Source organism: Ailuropoda melanoleuca, chromosome 13 (assembly GCF_002007445.2).
Source record: "Ailuropoda melanoleuca isolate Jingjing chromosome 13, ASM200744v2, whole genome shotgun sequence".
NCBI classification, from domain to species: Eukaryota; Metazoa; Chordata; class Mammalia; order Carnivora; family Ursidae; genus Ailuropoda; species Ailuropoda melanoleuca.
Window position 1 is genome coordinate 58,575,440 of NC_048230.1, and position 19,602 is coordinate 58,595,041.

Consider the following 19,602-nt stretch of genomic DNA (forward strand, 5'->3'; position numbering starts at 1 on the left):
GGCGCCCCTGACTGAGCATTTTAGAAGGACCACGCTGGGTGCTGTGTTGACAAGAGCCTATGGCAGCTATCTTCCCCATGGTCAGTTCCTTCACTCCCTTCCAGGGGACTCTTGACAATGCCTGGAGACATTTCTGGTTGTCACACCTGGGAAGGGAAGCTCCAGAATCCAGGGTTTTAGGAAGGGAGGGAGGGGCAGCCCCCCCGTGGGGAGTGATGCCCACGCATGAATTCACAGCCTCTGGAGGCCCATGCTCTCCAGGTTGGTCTTGTCCTGCAGTGTCCTTTCACATGGAGAGATGGAGGTCTGCAGGGGAGGTTGCAGGTGCCCAGGATCGCAGAGGCGGTAGGCGGCAGCGCTGGAGGAAGCCCGTGTCTCCACGGAGCCTAGAGCCTGGCTCGCGCTGGCACCCCCCCGTTAGTGCAGCCTGGATGTGGTCCAGCAGGCAGAGTGGTAACTTTTGGGGCTGCAGCTCAGATTGGCTGGTGTGAATTGCTCACTTGCACAAAAGGGGACCTGTTTGCTCCCTTGGGGGATGTTCATTGATCTCAGTAGTGTGGTTTGCTTTCTCACACCCTCCCTCCACCTCCGCACCCCGAAAAGGAACACTGTGCAGAGGCAGGTCTCATGGTCACGTTTCTTCTCTGCCAGTCATGTGTGGCAAGAATAGCTCCTTCCCTAAGCCCGCCGGTCTTGACATCCTTATGATGGTCGGGGGCCTTTCGGTTTGGCTTACCCGTGGTGGCAATGAAGGATTTCTTCCTGTTTTGTGTGCTGGTGGGTGGGCATGGCGGGACCCGAGGCTCTCCTGTGCAGAAGCCCCCCCCCACCCCAGCTCCTTCTGTTCTAGGACACACGCCTTGTTTGTCAGTGGAAATGAAAGCATTGGGAATGTGGGTGAGTTATGGGCTGGCATTTCCGTTTCCTAACGGGAAGAGGATCAGAGAGGGACTGGTAAAAAGTGTCATGGCTGAGTAGAAGGCTCAGACAGTGGAGGGGAGTTCTAAATAATCCTCAGGAGCTCGTCCAGGGATGGGGCAGGTGCTTTACGTGGGACTTCTTTTTTTGTTTTTTCTTTTTAAGTAGGCTCCACACCCAGCTTGGAGCCCAGTGTAGGGCTTGAACTCCTGACCCTGAGATCAAGACCTGAGCTGAGATCAAGAGTCGGACACTTAACGGACTGAGCCACCCAGGCGCCCCATGGGGCCTTTTTTAATGTCTGGCATCCATGTAACTACTTTGAGCAGACAGAAATGAGACCGTGCTGGGGATGCTGACAACATTATTATATCTAACAAAACGGTATTTCATTAAAAAAAAAAAACAACTGGAAAAGATAAAGTTAGAGAGATGGAAACCGTGAGTGATTGTTGCGGGGGGGGGGCGTTGGTAGGGGAGAGGGTTTGACTACAAACCACAAAGGGATTCTTTGGCTGATGACCTTGTTCTGCTTTCTTTGTGTGGTGGTGGTTACACATAACCTGTATGCATGTGTTAAAACTCCTCCAACTGTATTTCCCCCCAGATTTTACTCTCTGTAAATTAAAACTATTAAAAAAAAAGCAGACTTCAAGGTAGATAACAGCCCCATTTCAGTGAAGTTAAAACTGAGGTACAGAGAAGCATAGGTATCTACCCTGCCAGCATCACGTGGTTCCGGTCATGTTCGGCCTGTCGACTCAGGCCTGTCTGCCTTTTGGTTTATGCTCTTAGCCACCAAATGTGAGCTGACACGCTACAAGATGGTGCTGTGTTTGGATGGTGGCAGGCCCTGGACACTGCCTCTCGTGTGCTTGTCTAATTCGGCCTAGCTGTAGGGGTCAGGGGGTGAGGTGATGATTTCGAACGGGCAGTCTCATGGAGGACAGATTGCTTTTCTGAAGGGTGCAGTTCCCCCAGGTTGAACCTGTGTTGTCAAACTCTGAATTTTCAAGAAAACACAGTAACGCAGATTTTTATATGAACTCCCCTCGTTTTTAAAAGCTGGCAGTCAATTGTATTAAAGGAAACTCTTTTTGGTCAAAACAAATAAATCCAACCCAAAATACGAAAACCTAGCCCGTGGGTCATCAGTCAGATATGTGATTCTTGGTATTAATTTTGGCACATGACAAAGGGGAAGGCTTCCACAGAGACTGTTCTCGCCCTGCTTGCTAACGCACAGGCCCCTCATTTGCTGTCTCAGGCCTCCTGGCTGCTCGAAAACAAGCCTGGTGGACGGTTATAGCCCCTTTCTGTGACTGTATGGAAACTAAGTCCTAAATAAGAATGAGAGGAGGAAGTCCTGATTATTTTCTTCTTCAAGACTCTCCCCTTTGCTTCCCCGGAAATCTTGTCTCCTCTTCTCACACAGGGTGTTTGCTTTGGGCTGAACAAACACAGCAGTTCCGTGATCCTGTTGGTGACACAGATGTGTCTGGATGCTCTGTCAGGGATGCTGACAGCAGTGGGACGTTGTCAGGCCCAGAGCGTGGCTGCTTGTTTATTCTTCTGCTGTCACTGAAGGGAGAGTGCCTTTCTTTCTCAGGATAGAGTGATACCTTGAAGTCAGGCATCCTTTGAGAGCATGGATGCAATGCTGGGGGCTCAGGCTTCCCACAGGTAGCTTTGATTTATTCCCCCTCTCTCCCCCAGTGGGTGAAGTGAGGAAGATCTCTGCTTGGCCTTGATTGATCAGAGATATTTGCCAGGGTCTCTGGTCTGGATATTGTTCCCTTGCAGAAGCCACCATTTTGTAGCTCCTGGAAGTCCATCCATCATAGTCACCCAGCAGCTTTTGAACAAAGGAAATCTTTTCTTTTCTTTTCTTTTCTTTTCTTTTCTTTTCTTTCAGATGGGAGCTCCTGAGAGGTGGGGCTCGGGGGATGCAGAGGGAAAGGGAGAGGGAGAGTCCCAAGCAACCCAGAGCCTGATGCGGGGCTTGATCTCATAACCCTGAGATAATGACCTGAGCCAAAATCAAGAAGTGGGACACTTAACCGACTGAGCCACCCAGGCACCCCAAGAAATCTATTTTTGTTTTTAAGATTTTATTTATTTATTTGACAGACCGCCAGCGAGAGAGGGAACACAAGCAGGGGGAGTGGAAGAGGGAGAAGCAGGCTTCCCACTGAGCAAGGAGCTTGGTGTGGGGCTCGATCCCATGACCCTGGAATCACGCCCTGAGCTGAAGTCAAACGCTTAACAACTGAGCCACCCAGGCGCCCCTATTTTTTTTTAATTGAAAAAGACGTGTTTATATTTTTCTTGTAAAAAGTTTATTTTACTTTTATGAGTCATGAAGGCACATGGTAAGAGAAATTTCAAAGGACAGAAAGATGTTTAATGAAAAGCCAGCCTGTCTGTAACCTCTGATCCCCCGTCTCTGTGCCCCTCTGAACAAGTGACCATGATTCCCTCTTTTTAGACTTGGAGAGCTCTTCTGTACATACACCAGGAGTTTGCAACCTGGGTGATTTTTGTCCCCTAGGGGGACATTTTGCAATCTCTGGAGATGTTATTTTTAAGTGATCTCCACACCCAGTGTGAGCGTAGACATCAAGAACAGCACGCTCCACTGACAGAGACAGCTGGGCGCACCCCTAGACACGTCTTTATGGTCACAGCTGGGATATGGGTGCTACTGGGCTCTGGTGGGTGTAGGCCAGGAAAGGGCTGAACATCCTACAGTGTGCAGGCAGCTACCACTGCCCCACCTCCCTAGCTCCCCACAAAGACCCCAAATACCAAAAGTGCTAACATTGAGAAACCCCAAGAACACACATTCAGATCTGTGTTCCATTTCCTTCTTTTCTCCCTGCATCCAATGCCAGTGTGTTCTGCCGATTGTCACCTTCGTTTTCTTTCTTTTTCTTTCTTTCTTTTCTTTCTTTCTTTCTTTCTTTCTTTCTTTCTTTCTTTCTTTTTGATTTTTTTAGAAAAAAATTTTAAAGACTTTATTCATTTGAGGGGCAGGGAAGGGGGTGCATGAGGGAGACAGGGAGAAGCAGCCTCCCCGCTGAGCAGGGAGCCCCACACGGGACTCGATCACAGGACCCTGGGATCATGACCTGAGCTGAAGAGGCGCTTAACCCACTGAGCCACCCAGGTGCCCTGTCACCTTCGTGTTCATTAAACAGGTTGGCTTTTCGAGAACAGCACATGAAGGTCTGCTACGGTTCTATGTTAGCAGCGGTATTTTGTTCCATTTCCACGTGAAGTGTTGATTTACTTACCCAGGCACCTTTTGTATTGGGTCTAGGTTGTTTTGCTGTTGAAAACAGCTGCTGTGAAGACCCTTTTGGCCCATGTGGGAGTGTAGCCATAGGATGAGTTCCTAGAAGTAGGATCTCTGGTCAGAGGCCATGTGTGGTTGACGTTTTGAGAGATGCTGCCAGATTGCCCTCTGAAGGGATGCTTCTGATTTATGTTCCCTCCAGAAATGTAAGATCGTGTCTCTTTCTCTAGCATTGGTACTTTTTTCTCCCTGGTTTCCATTTATAGCCTAAGCTGTCTTCGTATCAGCCGAGAAGTTCAAAATGTTGGCAGCAAAGGTGGATTCTGAAGGTATTCCTGATATAGAAGGGCAGGGGTGGAAGAAGTCTCAGACGATAAGCCGCTCTTACAGCTAAACGAGAAAGAGAAGCTCTTCTTTTCTCCCTGTGGAGGAGAGGGAAACTCACAATGCAGCAGAAAATTCGAGAAAGTTAATTAGATTTGGCTAAACTCCTGAAGGTCTGCTCCCAGGGACTTGATCCCAGCGCCCCCTGGCTTTTGGTGGTTTCTTGTTAGAATAAACATTACTGTAGCTTATTGACTGGAGAAACCTTAAGTGTAAAATGAGGTGCTTTACGTTCTTTTCATTCCTCTTGATTATGAGTATTTCAGAGTTCAGCCTTTTTAGGCTAAAGTTAAGAGATTGCATTTACTGTTAGACACGCAGTTACACACACATGTGCACACACACACACACACACACACACACACACACAAGTATTCCAGCAAGGTATAGGTCTCAATGAGCCCTAGGTTTTGAAGGTTTTAACACAGATATACAAAGGTTAAGGCAAATCAGGAGGAGTTTTTTTTTTTCTTAAAGATTTTTTTATGTATTAGGGCATGAGCAGGGGGGATGGGCAGAAGGAGGTGGCGGGGGAGAGAAGCAAACTCCCCATTGAGCATGGAGCCTGACTCTGGGGCTCGACCTCACAACCCTGTGATCATGACCCGAGTCTTAACTGACTGAGCCATCCAGGCGCCCCAGGAGGAGTTCTTTTTTTACTCACATAGAAGATTGGACTAATACAAGGGTTCTCAGCCTTAGTTGCTAGTTAGAATCATCTGGGGTACTTTTTTTTTTAATCTTATTATTTTTTTTTAAGTAGGCTCCGTGCCTGGTGTGAGGCTTGAACTCATGACCCTGAAATCAAGAGTCACATGCTCAAGGGACTGAGCCAGGCTGGCGCCCCGTCTGGAGTACTTTTAAAGGGCCAGTGTCCGGACCTTCCCCCCTGGCCATTTAATTCACATACTCTGGGAGGGGGACCAGGGCATTAGGATTTTTTTTTTTTTTTTTAAAGCTCTGTAGGTGATTTCATTGTGCGGCCCGAGATTAGCAGTCAGTGCATTACAAATGGGGATGGCAAATTTTATGGCCTTTGGACCAAATCTGGTCCCGCAGCTGCTTTTGTAAATAAAGTTTTATTGGAACACACTGTCATCAATTTGTTTACATATTATTTATGGCTACTTTGACATCAGAGCCTATATGACCTGCAGAACCCAGTTTACTCTGGCGTTTTACAGAGAAGGGTTGCTGACTCCCGGTAGAGTAGGTGGTGGTGTTTTAGTAACTGCTATTTGAAACATATTGAGGACACCGATGGAAAGTGGTTTTGTGAGATATTTATTTTACAAATTTATACTTGAAGGACTGCCTTTTCCCTTAGGAATCCAGCCTGCTTTCTCATTTCTGAAAGTGGAAGTTATGAGACAGGCTTCATATCCTTCCCCCTTTCCTGTCAAATCCGCAGCTTAATTGTTGAATTCTTAAGTCCTCCTCCTACGGCTCTTGAATTGGAGGTTTCTTTTTTCTGGCTGTTTCCCTGGTCCTCTTCCTCCTCCTTTCCGCCCCTGGCTGTTTTATTACTGTTTCACTCTCTGTGTTCGCTTCGTAAGGTGCTTCTCCGACAAATTTGCATGAAGATTCTTCCCCCCACTGCAAGGTGTCTGTGCCTTCACCTCATCCCCTCTGTGAGCATGTCCAGTCCTGTACACACATGCACACGGATGCTCACGCCCATGGACGCACACGCTCACAGGTGGATATGATTTGAGAGCCTTAAGAGGCCTTTCTGGCAGGGCAAGGATCGTATCTGCTTGCTTTGAGCAACTCACTTCTGGAATCTCCCTGAGGGCTGCCCCTGACTGTGTTTTTGGGAAAGGGCCCTTCCTAATCTTACCTTGGTGGGGACCTTATTACAGTGATAAAATCAGCTTGGAGCTATTCCTTGTGCTGGTTAACTGTGAGTGGGCTGGGTGGGGCTCTTGGGAGGTTGCCTCCCTCCGGTCACTTTAAAGGAGCAATCTCTAGGTGTGCAGGGTGAGACTGCCCCGTTCCTGGGTGCAGGGGAAGGTGTGGGACATCTTGGAAAAAGGAGACTAGCAGAGAGTGAAGGTTTTGAGCAGCCCTCGTAGGTCCAGCCCTCAGACTCTACCCTGGGCCTCTTGCATAGCCCGCTGGATGGAGGTGGCATTTGGGGTGGGGTGGCAGGGAGATGGAGGACGTCTGAGAAGGAGCTCCCAGAGGGTGGCAGCAGGCCCAGCGGTGGCTTCTCGTCTTTGTTCTTGATGGATGCCACACGCTTTCTAGTTGTTTTTCTGGGATCGGCCAGGGCAGGGCACGTGCCCTGCCTTCTCTGCTTGGGGTCTGTTGGTGAGGGAGGGGGCACGCCAGAGGGTAGCAGGCAGGGTGGCCGGAAGTGCTCCCTGTGAAGTCTCACTGTATTCTGGGCCTGTGTAGATACCTTTATTTTGTCCCTTCTGTTTCGGGGGTACTAGAGGAGGTGGGAAAGGAATTCAGGCGATGCAAGCTCACAGACCCTTGCAATCTGGTCTAGTTGGTCATATAAGGAGCCCGTGGCAGAAGTCGAGAGGGTGGCCGGCGTCCAGGCCCTGAGTCCTCCGTCGGAGGCCTTTGCCTGGGACTAGGGCGAGGAGCGTGCGCCGTATCACAGCTAAAAGTCACAGCTTGGATATCCAGGGCTAATTTGTTCACCTGTCTTCAGATGGATGCCTGGGCCAAAAGGAGGAGGTCTGCCTATGTGACACTCTCCCTCCTTTTCTGACTTGAGCTCCAGTCTAGGTCAACTAGGGACAAAACATGAAGTCTCTGTGGTAAATGAGGAACCGGACCTCCAGTTACGTGTGTGCGCTCCGGGGTGGGTTTTGCGGGGAGAGGCGCCCAGCATCTCTGGGGTCCTGGCCCTCTCTGATCCGGGCCTGGAGTTCAAAGCACACACTGGCCAGACTCGTTGTGACTTTATCTGCTGATCTTGAGATTGAATATATTAGTGTAACCTCTGGCTTTCGAGCTCCCTAATGATTCCGAGTTCCACAGACAACCATCTGGCTGGGATTGTGCATTTTAAATATTGAAAGCCACCCAGACGACTGTGGAGTAGACTGGGTGGATCTGCCAGATGTGTTCTCGGGCTGTTATGTCCACGTCAGCCGTCGTCGAGCAGATGATGCTGTTGGGACAAACAGTGAGAAGGTCGGAGGTTTCTCTCCCTGTCGCGTTCTAGAGCGGGTGTCTGCAGGATGGAAGCTAAGCCATAGCGTGGCCTGTTCCTCCGCCCAGCGCCCGCCTGACAAGGGTGTGACCGTGTCTTCCAGATCGCAGCAAGGCCGAGATGGACCTAAAGGAGCTGAGCGAGTCGGTCCAGCAGCAGACGGCGCCTGTGCCGCTCATCTCGCCCAAGCGGCAGATCCGCAGCAGGTTCCAGCTCAATCTCGACAAGACCATAGAGAGTTGCAAAGCACAATTAGGTATGTCCTTCGGTTTGCTCGCACAGGCACCGCTGTCACCACCGTCACCGTGGACTCTCTGTAGGGTCACCGCCTGGACGAAGCCAAAGTTGGATCCTGGCTGCTGTTAGCAGCAGCTGGACCTGGCCTGGTTTGTGCAACTAAAGTGTAGTTCCACTCACGGCGCAATGTTTCCGATTTGCTAGTTAGTGGTTCAGAAGGGTTCTGTGAATTTCACCCAGCTTATTCTCTGGTTGTGGTAGCCTGTAGACTCGAGGTACAGGTGGTAGGGAAGTTCGAAAGGGGAAGGATCCTCCTGAGTTTGCCCCTGTGCTCCCTGTCTGCGCACATCAGGGTCCTACCGTCAGGATCAAGTGTGTCCCACACATGTCCAACACAGACTCTTCTGCTGCGGACGGAGCCCTTCCCACCCAGCACATGCATCCTGCTTCTGTACCTATTGCCTCCCTTCCTCTTCCCCGTGCTGCCTGCCTTCACACCGCCTACCTAAATCCTTTCCCTAAGGCTGATCTCAGGCATCACCTCCTCCAGGATGTCTCCTCTGATTGCCCTCCCCTCCCCATCTGCCACTTCCTGTAGCACTTTATTGCTTGGAAGCATCAGCGGTCTCTCTTTGTGTTGGGGGATGGGTCGCTGTAGAATTGAAGCTAGACTGGAGGCTCCTAGAGGGCAAGGAGGGTGCCTTATAAGCATTTGTGTTCTCCAGAGGGGATGGCTGGCCTCAAGAGAGATAGCCACACCACGGTGAGGTTTACCCAGCTCACCCACAGTGAGTGTCTGGGTGCTCTGGACCTTGGGATGTGTAAGAGTAGTTAGGAGTCATCCAGAAGGGCCAGAGGAAGACATTCCTTGTTGGATTTTCTGTTTCGGTAGGACATTGAATGGCATGGTGGAAATTTTGCAGGCCATTTAAATATGTGCCTTGGGTCCTTCCGCACAGCTGGTCTACCTCCTTGATTTGTTATTAATATTAATAAGAATTTTAATATTTCTGTTTCCTATTTCCTGCATACCTTGCACTGTACTATGCACAGCACATAGATTGTCCTGGGAGGTTGATACCATTATCAGTCCCATTTTGCAGATGAAGAAACTGAGGCTCAGAGAGCTAGGTCACTAACTGAGGGTCACACAGTGAATAAAAGTACAAGAGCGGGATTTGAATTCATGTCCGGTGGGCTCTGGTATCCAAGCTTTTCTTATCTCATATGTGGTCACACTTGTCCTTGTATCTGACTGTTAACTATAGTAGCAAAAGCCTTAGGGACCCAGAAGTTATATCATACCTGAGTTTTTGTATTTTGGATTCTCCTGTGTGATTGAGCCCTAGTAGAGGCATATAATTCTATAATGATTCTGCTAGGTGGTTTTTATTTGTTTGCAGGTTTCCTTTCAGTGGGTCTGGGTCAGGACAGTGACCCCACTCATGGTGGCCATTGCTCTAGAATGAAGACGGTACAGATTTGGGTTTTCTCATTTCAGAATCTTAGGGTATAGTATTGTTTACGTGTGGCCAGGTGATAATTATTACTGGGAGCAGGACACATCAATGGGTTAAATGGAATATGTTTTTGCCCATTTGTGTGTGTGTGTGTGTATGTGTGAGAAACACCTGCTGTGTTGTCACTTGTCTAGCTTTGGATGGAGATGTGGAAATGCGTGCCTTTGCTCTTGACTCCACTGTCCGTGGAAGAACAGGGCAGACTAGATGGCGGCTCGACTCTGTATGGGCGTAGGGAGCAGGAGGGAGGGCTGGGCACCCGGGTCAGCTGGAGATGGCATGTCCCTGAGGGAAGCAGCCAGTGGCTTCATGGCTCCAGCCAGCCACTGTCTTGCAGGCCTGTGACCCAGAGTGGCCAGATCCTCTGCTCTTTCCACACAAGCCTGCTGTCTCGATTTCTGTGTGAAATTTCCTGACTTGTGAATTTGGCAATACGTTCATTCTAAGTGAAAAACAAACAACAAGATACCTGCTGGGCCAAACCCTTGCTTTTTTTTTTTTTTTTAAATTTTATTTTTTATTTTTTCTTTTATTTTTTTTTTTAAAGATTTTATTTATTAATTTGACAGAGAGAAACAGACAGCGAGAGAGGGAACACAAGCAGGGGGAGTGGGAGAGGAAGAAGCAGGCTCCCAGTGGAGGAGCCTGATGTGGGGCTCGATCCCAGAACTCCGGGATCACACCCTGAGCTGAAGGCAGACGCTTAACGACTGAGCCACCCAGGCGCCCCCAGACCCTTGCTTTCTAAATGACATGTGTGTGCTGGCGAGATGTGGCTTGTGGGCTGTCAGTTGGCAACCTCTGCTTTAAGACTTTGGCTTATTTCTTGGATGCCTGGACACTAAGGGAAAAGGACTTGGATGCTTTGGGAATTCTGTGGGAAGAGCGCTGGTAGTCCTTCAGGAGTCCGGGGTTCTGGCCTTGCCTCTGTCTTGGTTTTCTTTATGTCCTAGGATAAGTGATTTCTCTGGGCCTCTATTTTCTGATCTGTAAAATGGATCTGTTTTAACAGCTCACCTGTTGTTCCCTTTCATCCCACCCATTCTCTACATCCCAATTAGTTATCAGTGATGCAAAGATGTAGCTCCAGATAAATTTAAAATTTACGTTGTGTGGTCCCTTGTCATCTTTGAATGTCAGTAACTGAAGCCCTCTGCAAACCCAGGTTCCATTTGTCAGCTTCAGCTCACCGGTAGCCACGCCAGGCCAGTGTGATGAGATTTGAAATGTATTTTTTTTTTTTTTAAATTCCAGCATTTGGCGTGGAATATGTTTGCTTTTTAGATCCTGCTCTTTATTTTGTGACTACGCCACATGCTGGGTTTTCTCTTTAAATTTAGGCATAAATGAAATCTCAGAAGATGTTTACACGGCCGTAGAGCACAGCGATTCGGAAGATTCCGAGAAGTCTGATAGTAGCGATAGTGAGTATATCAGTGACGATGAGCAGAAGTCCAAGAATGAGCCAGAAGACGCAGAAGACAAAGAGGGTAGTCGGATGGACAAAGAGCCATCGGCTGTCAAAAAAAAGCCCAAACTGGCCAACCCGGTGGAGACAAAGGAGGAGCTGAAAAGCACATCACCAGCCAGTGAGAAAGTGGATCCGGGTTTGGTCAAGGAAAAGGCAAGCCCCCAGCCTGAGAAGGACTTTGCAGAAAAAGCGAAAGCCTCCCCTCATCCCACAAAGGATAAACTGAAGGGGAAAGATGAGACCGATTCCCCAACAGTACATCTGGGCCTGGACTCCGATTCAGAAAGTGAACTTGTCATAGATTTAGGAGAAGACCATTCTGGGCGGGAGGGTCGTAAAAGTAAGAAGGAACCCAAAGAAACATCTCCCAAGCAGGATGGTAAGTGATCGCACCAGTTTCCGGTTTCTTGATTTGGTTTAGAGTGCCACCTTGCATTTGTATTTCCAGAAGTTACGTGACCCTCCGACGTCACAAGGGGAGGCATCAGAGCGGAGCTATGATTGGCTCAAGGTCACCTAGCTAAGTCACTGATTATGCCCAGGACTGACTTTCCCCGGGGCCTGCCTGTCTTTCATCTGCTTAGTACCCAATATGGTTGATTTTGGGCCCAGAAAAATAAGAAACAGTGGGTGTTTCTAGCATCAGGGTCATTTTTAGCCAAAACACCTGCTTTCCCAATAGGCTCACTCATTTCCCTAAAGTGTTTGTCAACATTTGGACGTGTGACAAGGTTGAAATTGTTAGATGAGTTCAGTTCAAAGATGGTGAGGAGTTCAGCTCCCTTTCTTCTCTTCTTGCTGCCCAGGCATCTCCCCAGTGCATTTTCTTACTGGAATTAGGAGACCGGTTGGGGATGTGGTACTGGAATGCTGAGTGCTTCTTGGGGCAACAGAAACAGAGAAGGCGTTGGATGGTGGGCACTTGAATTGGTGTTCCACCACACATGTGTTTCACTGACCCGAGTCCAGGGTTTCTCAGCACTGACACTGTTGACATTTAGTGCAGAGTAATACTTCATCCTGTGCTCTGCAGGATGTTTAACAGCATCCTGGGCCTCTAGCCACCGGGTGCCAGGAGTATCTGCCCAGTTGTGGTAGTGAGAGATGTCTTGACATTGCCATTGGTTCCCTGGGAGGCAAGATCTCCTCTGGCTGACAAGCACTGCCTCATTGCAGTGGCGCTCCCGTTGCTGCTGTTACAGGCTGACCCAGCAGTCACTGCTCGCAAGCCTGTGCAGCCCGGGCATGTTGGCAGACCCTCCAGAAGGAATGTGTGAATGATGGGAAAGGTGTCCATGCACAGAGCAGTCAGCACATTTTCTAGTTGGTTTGGCAAGTAGGTATGAGGGGATCAAAACATGCCCAAGAAAGATATAACTGAAGAATTAATTGCGGGCCCAGGAAATCATTGCCTAAGGACAAACTGGAGGACAGAGCCACAGAACTTTATGTGCTTTATGAGTACCAGAAGGGATAATCAGGCTTAATTTTTGACCATGCCCAACTTTGGACAGGAACGGACTTCTCAGCCACACTCTTGAGGAAGATGTAATTCTATGCCCCAGGGGCTTTCTGAGTCTGGCTGCTGAGAGCAAGTCCGGGATGGGCCCTGGGAGTCTTTCTTCTGTGCCCTTGTCCACCGGGGCTGCCGTGGAACCTCAGTTGTTGGGGAATTAGAATTCTTAGAGTTCTTCAGGAGAGGATGGAATGGCTCTGAATGGTGCAGTGGAGGGAGAAAGAGAAAGCAGTTGAGTGGGGCAAGGAAGATAGAACAGCACACCATTCCTAGGTCACCTTAGATTTACGGATGGCCTCTGAAAAATTGGATGATGTTGTGGATGTGGCTTTGAAGCAGATGTGGCAGAAAACAATAGGAGAGTAGCATGTACTCCATGCGGTTTATGGGAATATTTGGGTACAGCGATGGCAGTGCTCCTATGAATGATATAGTTACACTGTTCCTTATTTTCTGGAACATATCTTCAGATGGATTGGTTTTTTTTTTTTTTTTTTAAAGATTTTATTTATTTGACAGAGATAGAGACAGCCAGCGAGAGAGGGAACACAAGCAGGGGGAGTGGGAGAGGAAGAAGCAGGCTCATAGCAGAGGAGCCTGATGTGGGGCTCGATCCCATAACGCCAGGATCACGCCCTGAGCCGAAGGCAGACGCTTAACCGCTGTGCCACCCAGGCGCCCCCAGATGGATTGGTTTTATGCCTCTTCCCCTTCCAGAAGGAATGTGTAGGAGATTGACAAGAATATTTAACCATGAAACAAAATGTAAATAAAGTCCGTAAAAGGTGAAGGTAGAACAGTAAGCGGTGTGGGAGAGTTTATGCACAGATTTTCTTTGTTCTAGCCTCAGAGTTAGCACAGTTGGGCTTTCACTTTGGTTAGGAGCTTCCTAGCAGTCAAAGCAAAAAGGGGAAATACAGTTCCTTAAAGGATCCCCTATTTTTCCAAAAAATAAGAAAAAATCCCAGTTGATTAAATGAAACATGGCTCTTCCTTGCACTGATGTCTGAAGGAAAGATGTCCAGGAGACCCCAAGTGTGTGGAGTGTATGTAATTAAGCTGAAGATGATTCTAAAACATAATTCTGTTAGGGCATCGTCCCAGGGGTTGGGACAAAGACCTACCAGTCTTAAATCTAGAGCCCCTTGATGGTAGTTTGGGTCTTGAAGAATCAGCTTTGTATCAGACTCTGCGGTAGAGCGTTTTTTTTCAGCGTTGTGTTTTCACTTCCAAGTTTATTAGGTGAAGGGCATTTTTGAGAGTGCCATGGTGACTTCAGTTCACCTTCAGCTGGGAATGCAGCTTATGCGTAAAATAATGGAGACTTCGGTAGCAAAACTGCTTTCTAGCTGGTGATCTCAGAATAGAGGCGAAGAGAGAGCTTCCATAGAGACCTTGCTGTGCTTACCTTACAACATAGTAATTTCCATCCTTCTCTTAGAAAGCCCACCCTTTAGGTACTGGACAGTGACCAAACTCTAGAATAAGTAGGTGAATAAGTAGAGGCAGCTTCTGAAATGTTGGCCCTTAAGAGTTTCACCCTTTTCTGGGCTATATAGGTGATTTGATTATACACTCCAAATTTCTAGGAGTGGAATTTCCTACGGCCTCTTTTTTCCCTTCTATAGACTACTAGAATCTTCTAGAAATCAAAATACTTTAATGTCTTATTTTAGGCACCCCAAAGGGTGCCTTGAGCCTAAAATCTTTTTGAATTGCATACTCAGTTTTTTATTTGGCACAAAGGGCCAGCCATGGCCACTGCAGGACAGCAGCCCATCTGCAAAAGCCAGCTGTTTGCTTCTGCAAATCAGTAGAAAGAGGAGGACCCACTGGTGGTTGCTCTTTGTCTGAGGGGAGGGGCTAGGCTCACTCCTCAACAGTAACAGGGTGTTTTTTGGTTACCTGGAAGGAAAGGGAGGCAGGGAAGGTGCTTCTGCAGGCTAGAAACCCCAGTGGGGGGCTGCCCTGGTGCGGTGCACTGCTCTTAGAAAACGTGGGTTCAAAGCCCCCTCTCCACCTGGAAGGTGCAGGGGCTGTATCCAGTATCTGGCACATCATGTCATGTCTGGGGGAGATCAGGGCTCCTCACCGCATGGAGAGCTCCCCTTCTGGCTGCACCTGTGCCCTTGCCTGTGAACTTGGCGGGACTCTTCAGAGGAGCAGGAGAGCAGAGGAGAGGCAGGCAGATGCGACGACCACCGAGAAAACTCCCCACACCAGAGTCAGGAAAGTCCGCTTGTTTTTTTTCTCTCTCACTCTCTTTGACTTCCTAAAACCCAGTGTACTGAAAAGCCTCCTAGAATAATCAAGGTCAGGTCTTTTCTGGGTTACATAAATCTAGAAGAACAGACATAATCCTCCTTCAAAGGCATTTATGTCGAGGTACATTGTCTCCGATGGGGGTGCTGACTTGTACCTGTGTTTTGGGTGTGATCCCTGGGCATCCTGTCTGGGGGGGCAGACCCACCCCACTGGTGGCTGGGACCTCTGCAGTGATAACTGACACCCCCCCCCCTTTTACAGATGAGCGCGATGGGGCCTCCCCTTCTGGGCTGCTCAGTGCTTCTGGCTCTAACCCGCCTTCCCGCCACTCCTCACTGCCTACTCTCACTGACCAAAATGCTGCCTATTCCTAAACATGTCTTGGCTGATGCTGTCACCCCCCAAATTCTCACTTCTGCCTGTTGAAACCCTACCCTTCTGCCATACCCCCCTCCCAGAAGACAGACTCTGGAAGGCAGCTTTTTCCAAATTTGTCATTCGCATTCATTAGTTTGGCCCTTCCCAAGTCCTGCTTGTATAATTCTTGACTTTATGTTTTCATGTAAAGCAGCTTATTCTTTACAGAAAAGTTAAGCTCATTTTGGTTGTAGATTTGACCACCACCCGAGACATAAACCAGTATCGCCTGGTAAAAAGGTGGCAGCGGGAATACAGTCAATAAATCAAGGCATATATTGACGGTCGTGAGCACTAAGTAAAAGGTGGCATCGTCAAATCACAGTATTGTACAGCTGCCACAAGTGGAACACCGCGTGTTAACTCTGCTGGAATTAAAAAAATAATAATAAAACAGCCACAGCAACAACAATAACAAAAGCAAGTCTCCTAACTTAGAGAGCGATACCACTGTGTTGGGAAGGTTCTGGCTGGGGGGTGGAATTCCCCTTAGTGTCCGGTGTCAAGGCCCTTCGCAGCACCCTGGGACTTTGTCCCGGAGGGAGTCAGAGGGCAGGGAGACTTTCTGGGTGACTTCATGTTGTTCAGTGCTTCGGCCCTTGGGAAGCCACCTGGCTCTTGGGGGTACATGCTTTATAGGTTCCCTGGCGACACGGATTCTCTTCATCTCTGGATCGACGTTGGCTGGGTCTTTCAAGTGTGCTCACCCAGTTCCAACTACAAAACAAACCCCGTGCAGTGATTCTGTTCGTCCACTCGTTGGGGGGCAGCTTGAGGGCAGGGGCTGGGTCTAGTTCACCCCATTTCCACCAGAGGCCCCGCTGGGAGTCTCGATGTGGGCAGGTTCTCAGGAGAAGAGGCTGACACAGAGATAGATATGCCCAAGTGGCCTCTGTGCGCGAGGTAAGATGTGCTCCTCCATCAGGGGTCCTTGCCCTCCTGAGTTTGTTCAGCATTCGTGGCTGTCTGTGCTCCGTGTGACCCACAACGCGCTGGCGTAGAGACCCTGCGGGCCAACCGGAGTCCAATCTCCACTTTTTGTTTGTTTTTTTTTCATTCATTGGCTTCAGTTGTAGGTAAAGCTCCACCGTCCACTACGGCCGGCAGCCAGTCCCCACCTGAAACTCCGCTCCTCACCCGCTCCTCCTCCCAAACTCCCACGGCTGGGGTCACGGCCACCACCAGCACCACGTCCACCGTCACGGCCCCGGCCGCCGCCGCTGCCCCCACCGCCGCTGCGACCACCACGGGAAGCCCGGTGAAAAAGCAGAGGCCGCTCTTACCGAAGGAGACTGCCCCGGCCGTGCAGCGGGTCGTGTGGAACTCGTCAAGTAAGTTTCAAACGTCTTCCCAAAAGTGGCACATGCAGAAGATACAGCGCCAGCAGCAGAGCCAGCAGCAGAGCCAGCAGCCTCAGTCTTCCCAGGGGACGAGATATCAGACCAGACAGGCTGTGAAAGGTACCACGCCCCCTTCTGTTCCACGTGGCGCCCGCTCCCTCCTCGCCACATCGACAGGAGCGACAGAATTGTTTTCTTTCTTTTTCTTTTTTGCTTTTTTTCAGTTCCTTTTTGTTTCGTGGCCGTCGTATCTTGAAGGCCTTGCGCATTCCATGTGGCATTATTTTTAAGAATTGTTTTGCGACTCGTTTTTTCACTTTTTTTATTATTATTTTTTTTACCCCCCTCTGTTGTTAGAAACGATACATGCGTAGAGGCTTCTTAGAAGGGGGTAAAATATTTGCCCCACAATCTGTTGTCTTGACCGAACTTCCATTTCATTCCTCACCCTTTCTCAGTGGCCACTGTTAACCGTGAAACCTTTTTTATGCATGTATGCATATATATTTACATATATATGACTCTCCATACAGGTAGCACTTTTTTTTTTCTTTTTTAAAACATAAAAATGGTACCATACTTGATTTTTTTTCCTTCTTTTTCTTCTTCTTCTTCTTTTTTTTTTAACCCATCAGCATGTTTTGAAGGTTCATCCGTGTTAGTACATGATAGCTCTACACACGTTATGCGTTTGGACTGCTGCATAGTACCCCACAGTTGATATAAGTCAAGTGTTCCCCTGCTGATGAGTATTTAGGTCGCTCCCGGTTTTTTTCTGCTGTAAGCAGTGCTGCAGTGAATACCTTTGTGTAAGTTTCCTCGGGCGCACCGTGAACCTCTTGGCATTATTTTGTGAGGAGTTGGTTAGCAAAGCGCACCTTAATCACTGGGGACTAGCTGCTTACAGAAGAAGAGTCAGCATCAAGCGCCAGGGGCTAATGTGGCTCCATCTGGCACTGCTCGGATGAGTACCCGTTCGTCCAGCTGTCGTGACCGCTGATGCCGATCTTGTCCCGCAGGGAAGCCCGCTATCTAGATCCTTGGAGGTTGGGGTCTTTGGTTGAAACTCTCACATACTGAGTGCACCCCAGTGAGTAGAGCCGTAAGCAGTGGGTTGGAAGGTAGCCAGGTCTTGAGCAGCCCCAACGAACCCCTGGAAGACTGGGGGAAGGAGGACTGACAGATCGGATAGACACAGTGGGAGCGCACCTGGAGTGCTCTTGGTATTTAAAGAGCTAGTGGGGCAGAAGTGAATCTAGGATATTTGAGATTGGGATGACTAGGTGCAGTCTTTTCTGTGTTCGTACCCCGTAAGAATTACGAGCTTCCCCAGGGGAACTTAGGTGCTGTCAAGAGGAGGCCCATTGATGGTATGGTTCTCAGTTTCCAGATTGTCTTGTGTCAAAGACAAACAAAGCTGGGTGCTAGTGAAAGTCGTAAGGACAGATTTTAATCAGTATGTGTTACTATGGTAGGGAGAAAAAAGTCCAGCATGAACTGAAGTTAGCCCAGTTTGTACAGAGGTGACTTTGTATTTTAAAGGGAGAATGGGGGGTGGGGTAGGGAAGGGGCTGAGTGGGAAGTGGGGGTTGTTGCATTAGAAACCCATGTGGGTTTGCTAACTGATGCTTCTTGAAGTTAGGCTGCTACTGTCCCATAGAGACTGGGAGACGGGCCATAGGGTGTTGGCTGGAACAAACAGTAAATTCATTTGGCAGCCTTGTTTTCTCAGGCAGGCATGTTAGGGGTGTCTGGGGTCATCCTAGGGTTTTGGCCTTGAGCTGTTAAAACCATGTTAGTGTTGATGCAAGGCTTTAGGGGCCATGCTGGAGGCCTCGTCCCAGAAAAGGCTGAGAGGATCCTGGCCAGAGTCTGGTCAAGGGGAGAGTGTCTGTCACTGGAACGTAGATAAGCTCAAAGGGTATACGTCAGGGACTTCACTCCCTCTGCGCAGCTTTGTGCTGGGTCGGGCCCTCCCAGTGACAGTGGGGTGACCAGGACGCTTTGCTTTCCTAGCTGTGCAGCAGAAGGAGATCACGCAGAGCCCATCCACCTCCACCATCACCCTGGTGACCAGCACTCAGTCGTCGCCCCTGGTCACCAGCTCAGGGTCCACGAGCACCCTCGCGTCCTCAGTCAGTGCAGACCTGCCCATCGCCACCGCCTCCGCTGACGTCGCTGCGGACATTGCCAAGTACACTAGCAAAGTGAGTGCTGGTGGCACCCGGGGTGGGGGGGTGTCAGAGGACCCGCACCCTGATGGAAGCCGGGAGAATCATGACCTTGCAGGCTTTCCAGGGTGCTTAGGAGGGGACACCCTGTTTTTCTTGGGGGATCTCCAAGCCCAAATTCTTCATTTGGGTCTAAAGTTGGATCCAGAGAAATCTAGAATGCCCTGCATCTTATTCTGAAGACTTAGATTCTAACGTCAGAGTTGGGAAAATGACACGGCGTCAGAATTACCCTTAAGACTTCATGTCACTCACTGAGACCATTTCCTTAAGCGGGAACAAGTTACTGTTCTTCAGTTAGTAACAGTCCAAGGGGTTGGTTTGCATTGAGAAGCCACATGGAAGAAAGTGACGGGAGCTGTAAGCACAAGATGTGTAAGTTACGCAGCTCACACCCAGGGTTTTCCGGGAACCAAGAAGGCCTAGGGAGTAGTGGCTTCCCTCCCGACTCGCCCACCCTCTGGGGCCTGGTGGCAGGAATCCCCGCATTGAGTTCATTTATGGGTGTTCTCTCCTGCGGGCTCTTTCTCTGAATTTGCCAGGTGCTTCTGTGCCCGCTGTGAATTCAGGTGGATACACCCAGGAGCTGTTCTCACTGTCATGTGACAGCGCTCCGGCGTTTTTGTGCGGGTCCCTGCGACAGACTGCTTCGTAGCAGAATCACCACCAGAATGTCAGCTCCGTGAGAGCAGGATTTTGTCGGCTTGGCTGACCTCCAGGGCCTAGAAACGTGCCTGGCGCACGGCAGGTGTCGCTACAGAGTTGCGGAGTGAATGCATGGGGTGCCTGACTTCTCTGCATCAGGCTTGTTACTCTCAGTGGCTAGTAGTAGT

The 19,602-nt window shown here is 49.3% G+C and overlaps 1 protein-coding gene across 23 annotated transcripts in view; it reads left to right on the top strand.

Annotated features, from left to right (window-relative positions):
- ZMYND8 (zinc finger MYND-type containing 8) overlaps positions 1-19,602 on the top strand; it is a 122,379-nt gene that overhangs the window by 82,787 nt on the left and 19,990 nt on the right. For 16 of the 23 annotated variants that reach the window (XM_019807733.2, XM_019807743.2, XM_034641701.1 and 13 more), the window contains 4 exons: positions 7,876-8,028; positions 10,870-11,379; positions 16,269-16,658; positions 18,555-18,745. In XM_019807733.2, coding sequence (XP_019663292.2) covers positions 7,876-8,028; positions 10,870-11,379; positions 16,269-16,658; positions 18,555-18,745 — 1,244 coding nt within the window. The remainder of the gene's footprint in view (positions 1-7,875; positions 8,029-10,869; positions 11,380-16,268; positions 16,659-18,554; positions 18,746-19,602) is intronic. The other 7 variants (XM_002926998.4, XM_002926997.4, XM_034641696.1 and 4 more) reach the window with 2 other exon arrangements.